Genomic DNA, 8,735 nt, shown 5'->3' with positions numbered 1-8,735 from the left:
GTGTCTGCTAGCAAGTGCAGTGCGGCCCTGAGGCTGGGCGGGGTCTGATCCTGATCAAGGCAGCCCTGCCTGGCCTCTGCTGATCCTAGCTGCTGCCTCCTCCTGCCTCCCGCCGCCCTCCATCCCTGTTCCACTGGTCACAGGGTGCCAGCCAGGGCTGCTCCCCACTATGAATCTTCCCCAGGAGCCCATTGGCATCTTGCTGGGTGGGGCTGTCCATCAGCCAGAGCAGAGTGAGCCATGCCTGCATAGGCTCAGCCCTGGAAAGCCCCACTGTCACCTGTCCTAGCTGGTCCTGAGCCAGATGGGGGGCTGCAGAGGGACAGACTGCAGGAAGGTGCCCAGCCAGAGCTAGGGACAGCACATGGGAGCTGAGCCCACAGGGCTGGCTCTGCATCATGGGGGCCTGCTGGTGCCCTGCAAAACCCAACTAGCCCAGCCCACTGTGGCCCCAAGGCTCCAGGAGAGGCCAGCTGGGTCCTAGCCAGGTCTCATTTGAGGATTCAGGCCCCTGAGATCCAGAGTCCAGGCGGGTGTGAGGAGGTGCCACCGAGTCAGGGCTGCACTCCTCCCCTCCTGGCCTGCAGTGGCCATGCTCGTGGGCTCTGGCTGCTCCAAGCCTCTGGGGCCCAAGAGAGCTACCAGCAGGGCAGGGACAGGTTTGCTCCCACTCACCCCAGGTCAGTCCCAGCCCTGGCTTTGCCCAGGTGAGGCAGCTCCCGGGTGGGCCCCAGACAGCTGAACATGGAGGAGGCAGGCAGAGAGCCCAGGCGGAAATAGCAGGAGAGGGGGGAGTCCTGGGCTCCATCCAAAAGCCCAGATGCTTGTCAGGAGGTGCAGAGCAGCCCAGACCGAGGCGCAGGAGGATAGGGCTGTGCCGGTTGGCCCCCTGGCCGGGCTCCTCCCGACTGTCCGGCTTCCTGCCGCCCAGCCCCCAGGGACAATCAGGGATTCAGGCCCTGATGCCTCGGGGGGAACAATGGAGTCCTTGAAGGCCCCTCCCCCACCCCCCATTGTGCTTGGTGGCGAGAAGTGGCCCTGGCCCGGCTGCCTTTCACCCTCGAGGAGGACCAGCATCCAGCTAGCAGGTGGAAGGGCTCAGGGAAAGACTCACGTTTCCTGACCTGGAGAAGGTAGGGCACCCCAGGGCCACCACAGACCCCTCGAGGGCAGGGATCAGGTGTGTGGTGCCCTGTGTGGCCTGGCCACCAGTAAGCTGGGGTCTCCGCTGGCCTCTCAGGCCCCGTGGGGAGGAAGGGGGTGGTGGGAGGACCGACCCAGGAAGGAGACATTGGCCACGCTCTCCCTGCCCATGAGACTCCGCTGCCCCTCCCCACTGTGGGTGTCTGTCCATCTCAGGCCCAGCTGCCTTCTGGGCAGGCAGGGGCTGATGACCAGGTCTACTGAGGCAGCAAGACCTGTGGGTAGATGGGAGCCCCAGGGGCTGCTCAGCAGCTGATGTGCAGGGAGGGGGTGCAGCAAGTACCACCCCAAGCAGCTGGGCCCCTTGGGCCACGGTCCACACTAGCCAGCTGCACTGTGTCCGGATATCAGGCCTTTGTCTCTACAGACCGGAAGGGGGAGCAGCCAAGGCACCAGGCACAACCCTGTGTTCTTGGGGGCTCAGGAGGGAGCAAGACAGACCTTGCCATCCAGGAGCTGATCCCGGCTTGCCCCAGATGTAGTGATAAATCGGGTGGAGGTTTTACTTGGGGTGATCGGTGCTTGGGGGCATGACAAGAGGGCAGCAGGGCGGGTGGGAATGCAGGGGCGGCCCGGGCTGCACAGGAAGGCTGCACCAGTCAGGCTGTGGTCCAGTTTGGGTCTGGTTGGACGAAAGTGGACACAGGACCTCTGGCTGCTCAGCTGGGAGGTGTGGGGTGCAGGTGGATGTGGATGTGGCAGGAAGGGTGTGGGTTGGGACGGACGAGGGAACAGATGGAAAGTTGGGGGACGTAGCAGTCCACGCTGGGTGGCTCCAGGGGAAGACGTGGCTTGGGGGGATATCATGCCCTCCTCCTTGGCCTACCCCGCCTGCGCCCGCATGCAGGCTCACCATCTGGAGGGCATGGCTGGACTCCCAGCCTGCAGAAGCTATCCAGATGGGGACTTGCCCCCCAGCCAGACCTGGGCCAGGGCTCAGCCCTCCAGCCCACCACCCCCTTCATCTCCAAAGGAGGAATGGCTCTAAACTTCTCTGGCTCCAGGCCTGGCGGTCTGTGCCTCCTTGGGTCCTGGGCAGGGGATGAGAGGCCAGTCCAAGTCCACCCCCCCCCCCAAAAGGGCAGCAATTGCCACACCAAACAAGCCCCTGCACCTCTGGGCAGCCCTGGGGGAGCCAGACCCTGCAGGTTCACACACCTGCTCCCGGGTCTGATGGGAGCTGTGGTGGGAGGTGGTGGGCACCTTGCCCTTCTGGGTCTGCCAGGGGCTTTCCCAAGGGAGGCACATTTTGGGTTGAGACCGAATTTGCTGGGGGGCTGGGTTACTTGAGCGTGCATGTGTAAATGAAGGGCAGGAGCAGCGGGTGTGTACATGCATGTGCACATGTGTGAGTCGACAGTGGACGAGGCCAGCTGTGAGGTGGGCACAAGCGGGTTGGGAAGGCCCTGGGGACCCTGTGAGGACTGAGCAATTTGCATGTGGACAGCACCTCAGTCTCTTGTGGGAGGGGCAGGGGCCAGCTGGTGCCCACACCAAGCGGGGTGTCTGCAGTGTGCACTGGCGTGGCAGCAAGGCCTGCCCTGGATGTTGCTGGGGGCAGAGTGGATGTGACAGACAGGGTCCCCCAGCTTGAGGTGGTCCTGGTGGCAGGCAGTTGCTGCCTCCCGCTGGGCCAGGATGCAGGAGCGTATACTCAGCTGGTGGTCCCAGGGCCTGGGGCATGCAGGGCACAAGTCCAGGAGGGACGTGCAGGAGGGATGCAGGAGCCATGGGCAGAGCCAATGAGTGGCCCCTCAAAGAGTTGAGAAGGGGGGCCGCAGGCGTGTGCTGGGCTGCCAGGAGGGAGGATGCAGTCTCCTGGGGGTTTGGGGCCCAGCTGGGAGGGATGGGGGAGGAACTGCATTTTCTGTGGGTGTGTGGTGCTGAGGCCTGGGGTGGGCAAGTGCTGTATCCCCTCTCCTAATGAGGATTGTCCCACACAAGGGCCCCCAGAGGGCGGGCAGGTGGACTGCAGGGGCCCCTGAGGAGGAGACCTCAGCCTGCAGGATTCCAGGGAGGTGAGCGGGAAATACCTGGGCAGGGCCCTGACCCTGCTGCAGGTAAAGGGGTGGGGGGTGACAGTTTTCCATCCCTCCCCAGACCCTTGTTCAGACCCAGGGTGAGCAGAGGCTTAGGGGCAGGAGAAACCCTGCCCACCTTGTAGGAGGCCTAGGGGATGGGCGGTCATTCCATGGGTGCCAGGACTTTCCAGACAGGCGGTGTGGACCTGGGCTTGCTCACCCATCAAGAGACCCCTCCCAGAGGTGACCCCTGGCCCTGGCTGTGCAGGAGGAGCTGATGCCCGCCACCCCCGGCCTCCCAGTGAGGCTCTCTCCCCCCAGCAGCTCTGAGTAGGGATGACCCCATCCTCTATCACAGAGCCCCTGGCACAATGGCCCAAAGAGCCAGGAGACTTGTGTGCCTAGGACAGGCACATAAGGGGCAGGATGGCTCCACTGTGAGACCCTCTCCCATTGCCTACCTGTGAGCTCCCATGTGGCTTAGCCCGTTTTCTGTTGTGTATAACAGGAAATGTGAAACTGGGTATTTATAAAGAAACGAGATTTATTTCTTACAGCTCTGGAGGCTGACAGGGGGCCAGGGTCATATCTGGTGAGGGCCATCTTGCTGGCGGGGACTCTCAGCAGAGTTCAAAGGTGGCGCAGGGCATCATGTGGTGAGGGGCTGACTTGCTGTCCTTATAAAGCCAGTAGTGCCACTCCTGTGGTAACCACTCATTCATTAACCCATCAGTCCATTAATCCATGAATGAATTATTCCTCTTAACAGCCCCACCTCCTAATACTATAGTCCGATTTCTTACCCTTAATACTGTTACAATGGGGATTAAGTTTCAAAAGGAGCTTTGGAGAGGACATTCAGACTTTAGCATTTTGCGAGGCCCTCACTCCCACTGTTCCACCCCCAGCCATCCTCTGTAAGTCCCCGCCCCTCCCCCTGCACCCATGTCCCTCCTCCAGATCTGACCACGGACTCTTCTCCCCCGACCCTGTCTGACCGCTCCCAGGCCTGCCTCCCCACAGACCCTGACGTCCAGGGGCACCCTCAGCCTCTCGGATGATCTGAAGCCCCTCCGCAACAAGCCTTGTCCAGAATCCCACCTGAGGTGTGGCTTGGGGGTGACTCCTCTGGGCTCTGACAGGTTCTCAGACTCTCCTGTCTGGATGCCCTTGACAATGTTGAGGATTATGGCCTTCTGGACGGTATTTTGTATGGTGCCCTCTGTTGGGACTTGTTTGGGGAAGAAGGCTGCGGGGGCGAGGTGTCCCTCTCATTGGATGGTATGAAGGGACACACCATCAGCACGTGTTGTTGTCATGTGACCTCGGCCACATGCCGTGGGAGTGCTTGCATGACCAGACTGTCCTATGAAACAAGAAAGGTCACGCGTGCACCCATATGGGGCTGGGGAGCCTTCTCCCTCCAGGACAGAGCATCCATATAAATGATTTGGAATCCCTGTGCATGGGGGACCTATTGTCTTCTGTTCCCAGTTTAGTTGTTTATTCAGTCACATCTTGGGTGATAATCTGTAACCCAATCGATAATCTACAATACTACTTTATTTTTTTGTTTAAATCGATCAGCTTCAGCCACTGGGAGCTCTTTCAGTTGGCCCCAAATACCTTTGACATGCCGTATTAGTCTATTTCTATTGCTTATAACAGAATACCCAAAACTGGATAATTTATAAGAAAACGAAATTTGTTTCTTACAGTTTGGAGGCTGGGGAAGTCCACAGTTCAGGGGGTGCATCTGGCGAGGGCATTCTTCCTGGTGGGGACTCTGCAGGGCCCCGTGGGGACGCAGGGTGTCACATGGCAATGGGGGCACAGTGCTTATTAACATGCTCACCTGCTCTCCCTATAAAGCGACCAGTCTATACCTATAGTGATCATTACACCATCAACCTGTTACTCTGTGAGTGGATCAATCCATTCACTAGGACACAGTTTGTACCTCTTAAATGCCCCACCTCTCCACACTGCCACACTGGGGACATCCATCTTCCACATGCATTTTGGAGGGGACACATGTTCGGCTGTAGCACATGCCCTCACTGGTGTGTGCATGTGAACTCTGGAGCATGCACGTGCGTGTGCGCATGCGTCCGAGCACACCCTTCCTCTCTGACCCTACAGTTTGCTCCAGGATCATCTTGCTGCTCCAGCCCTAGAATCAGGCACTTCCCCAGGGAGTCCTGGTACCTTTTTTGGGGTTAGAAACCAAGACCCAGGGCCCAGGTGTGCTCTTGCTCCAGGGTGGTTTTTTTTCTTTCTCTTTTTTTTGTTTTTGGCAGCTGTCTGGAACAGGGATCCAACCCTGGGTCTAGGTGTTATCAGCACCACACTGTAACCATCTGAGCTAACTGGCCAGCCCAGCTCCAGGGTGTTTTTGTATTAGGCCTCTTAAGGTGAAAGAGCAGGGACATGTATGTGTGTGTGCAAACCCACGTGTATCCACATCTGTAGAAATGTTCTCTATGAAACCATCTGCCTCCCTGTCGGCTGAACACAAGTGCATCCTGATGTCTCCAGCTCTATCCAGGACCATGTGAAATGTTCTAGGCTCTTCCTCATGCGTGTCTGTAACCTCCCATTCACTACTTACAGGGACAGCAGTGTCTGAAACTAACCTGTCCCCATGATCAGGAGGCCTCTGAGAGGCAGACTCGGCTAGGAGCTGCGTGTGCGTGTGTGCATGCGTGTGGCAGGGCGAGGCAATCTGAAACTAACCTGTCCCCATGATCAGGAGGCCTCTGAGAGGCAGACTCGGCTAGGAGCTGTGTGTGCGTGTGTGCATGCGTGTGGCAGGGCGAGGCAACACAGGCCCCTCGCAGGAGTGGGCTTGGCCAGTGTGGGTAGCCGCGGGCAGATCACAGCAAAGGTGTGGCTGGCGCCAGGAGTGGAATTGGGGACATTACATTTACTGCAGTCAGGAAGGAGTCTTGGGAGGGCAGTAGCAGAGAGGAGGCCTGGTGGGTGGACATTCTAAGGTACCCCCCGCCAGCATCCTGCAGAGTGAAGCTCACGGGGAAGGCAGTGAGAAGTGGACCAGGCCCCTGTGGGGTGGCATGGGAGCAGGCATGGCTGGGTTCAGGGTTTGCTGATGGAGCAGGGGGTGTGGGGAGGGAGCTGTCCAGGATGAGGTCTCCTGGGACAGCAAGGCTGCTCTGAGGGCAGATGCACATTTGGGTCTGACCCTCTGTAGCTGAGGCTGGTGGCCAGGTGCCCATGCTGGGGAGGCTGCTGGGCCCAGGAGAGGTACTGGCAGAGGTGTAGATTGGGGAGGCCCCTGTGTGCGGCCTTGACTACAGCTGTGACACAGGCCCCCAGGGTAAAGCTGCATCGCTCAGACCCCAGGGCAAGGTCCACGGGGCTAAGCCACAGCTGGTTTCAGGAGCCAACTGTGCTCTGTCTCCTCAAGTCCACGTTCAGTGACACCAGCCAGTAATCAGCCACAGTGGGGATATTTACGTCAGGGAATCAGCTAACACTACCAACCGAGTCTTCCTTGAGAGCCAGTTGTTAAGTATTGCCCAACACACAGCTAGTCAGAGCTGCCAACACCCTGGGGTCTCCTGCCTCTGTTTCTCCCCTGGGTCTGCTGGGTCTTGGGTTCCTGCCAGGCCCTGACCAGTGGGTGTCAGCCTCCTGTGATAGGGCACGTCCTGGAAGAGTCAAAGTTCTTCCTGGGAGGTTGCCAGGTGGAACCCCTGTGTGTCCCCGCCTGCCTGAGAAAGAGGGATGGAGAAGGTGGCCCGAGGGCTTGGACATTCATGTCTGTATGTGTTAGTGAGCACGTGTGTGTGTACATATGTGTTTGTGAGTATATGCGTGTGTCTGAGTGCATGTGCATGCATGCAAGTATGTACATGTGTGTGTTTGCCTATGTGTGTATGTGCACATGAGGCTGTGCGTCTGTGACCATGTGGTGTGCACACGAGTGCATGTGTGGCTCCGAGGGGACTGCACAGATGTGAGGAAGTGAGGCCACTTCCCCAGGAACCCGGGCTGCCCCCTCTTCCTGCCCCAGCTGCATAAAGAGGCCGGGAGCCCCGCTGGCTCCTGCTGCTGGTTCCACACCAGCCAGTTGCAGCCTCCCAGGCCCTATCTAGGAGGGAGTGGGCCAGAAGCATCGGCTGCTCAGGGGTCTCCTGCCCCACACTACCCAGGAGCAGGTACTGTCCCTGCGGCCGCAAGGAGGGGATGAGCAGTGTCACTGGATCCCAAGTGTGACCGTGTGTTGCTGTCTCTGTGGCTGGATGCCATCCCTCCTGCATAGACGCCTGGCCTCACCCTGCACCCCAGCCAGGGATGATCTGGGCTGGTACTGTAGAGGATGGGGAGCTGAGACTAGACAGGAGGAACCCCGGGTCCCTGGGTGCCCTGGAGGGGCAACGCCAGCCAGGGTGTAGTGGGACCAGCCAGGGGGCTCAAGGGAGGATGTGGGTCCTTTGTGGAGGTGGAGGGACCACCAGAGCTGCTGTGCAGGGTGTGGAGGAAGACAGATCAGGGCTGCTGGGGGGCTGAGGGCCCAAGTGGCTAGGAGCTAATGGGCCTGCAGGGGTGGGGGGGTGTAGGGGCCAGGACGGCTTGGGTGGCTGGGCAGGCTGAGGGCTGGGCCCCAGGTGGGCCCCCAGGAAAGCCCCAAAGGTGCTGGAAACATGACCCCTTGGGACCCTCCCAGCGACCTGGTGGGGCGGGGTGGGGGCCATGGGTGCAGCAGGCGCTGAGACCGTACAGCTCCCCCAGCCCAGCCTGAGTGCGGCTGGTGTGGGTTTCCCCGTCAGCCCCACCGACTTTCAGGCTCTGTGGCTCTTAGCTCCTGGCGTGGGGTCCCAGAGCTGGGGCAGGGGAGGGACTTCCACGGAGGGGCTTTCCTATAGTGGTCTGGGGAGGGTAGGAGGGATTGGGGAAGTTGCAGGTGGGAGACAGGCGGTCTGTGGCATGTCCTCTGCTTGAGGTCGGGACTCGGGTGGGGGCTGCTCCCTCCGTGTAAGATGGTGAGCTCCCAGTCACCAGGGCTGTGTAAGCAGAAGTCAGCCCTGAGCTGAGCCCCCTAACCTCGGCTCTGAGCGCTGAGCACCGCGGGGTTCCGGCAACTTCCACCCGCTGATGGCCGCCCCCTCCCCCAGGTCCTGCCGGCCGCCCCTATGACCAACATGAGCTGGAGCTTCCTGACGCGGCTGCTGGAGGAGATCCACCACCACTCCACCTTCGTGGGCAAAGTGTGGCTCACCGTGCTGGTGGTCTTCCGCATCGTGCTGACGGCCGTGGGCGGCGAGTCCATCTACTCGGACGAGCAGGCCAAGTTCACCTGCAACACGCGGCAGCCAGGCTGCGACAACGTCTGCTACGACGCCTTCGCGCCTCTGTCCCACGTGCGTTTCTGGGTCTTCCAGATCGTGGTGATCTCCACGCCGTCCGTCATGTATCTGGGCTACGCCGTCCACCGCCTGGCCCGCGCCTCCGAGCGGGAGCGCCGCCGCGCCCTCCGCCGCCGCCCCG

At 60.3% G+C, this 8,735-nt stretch overlaps 1 protein-coding gene across 1 annotated transcript in view; it reads left to right on the top strand.

Annotated features, from left to right (window-relative positions):
* The first annotated feature begins 8,187 nt into the window (after positions 1-8,187).
* Positions 8,188-8,735, top strand: part of GJC2 (gap junction protein, gamma 2, 47kDa) — a 5,358-nt gene continuing 4,810 nt past the window's right edge. Inside the window, exon 1 of the mRNA XM_008590400.1 lies at positions 8,188-8,729. Within this exon, the coding sequence (XP_008588622.1) occupies positions 8,381-8,729 (349 nt within the window). The 5' untranslated portion in view covers positions 8,188-8,380. The remainder of the gene's footprint in view (positions 8,730-8,735) is intronic.

The sequence above is a fragment of the Galeopterus variegatus genome, unplaced genomic scaffold (genome assembly GCF_000696425.1).
Source record: "Galeopterus variegatus unplaced genomic scaffold, G_variegatus-3.0.2 Scaffold6061, whole genome shotgun sequence".
NCBI classification, from domain to species: Eukaryota; Metazoa; Chordata; class Mammalia; order Dermoptera; family Cynocephalidae; genus Galeopterus; species Galeopterus variegatus.
Note: the sequence above shows the minus strand (reverse complement) of the source record. Positions and strands in the feature narration are given on the sequence as shown.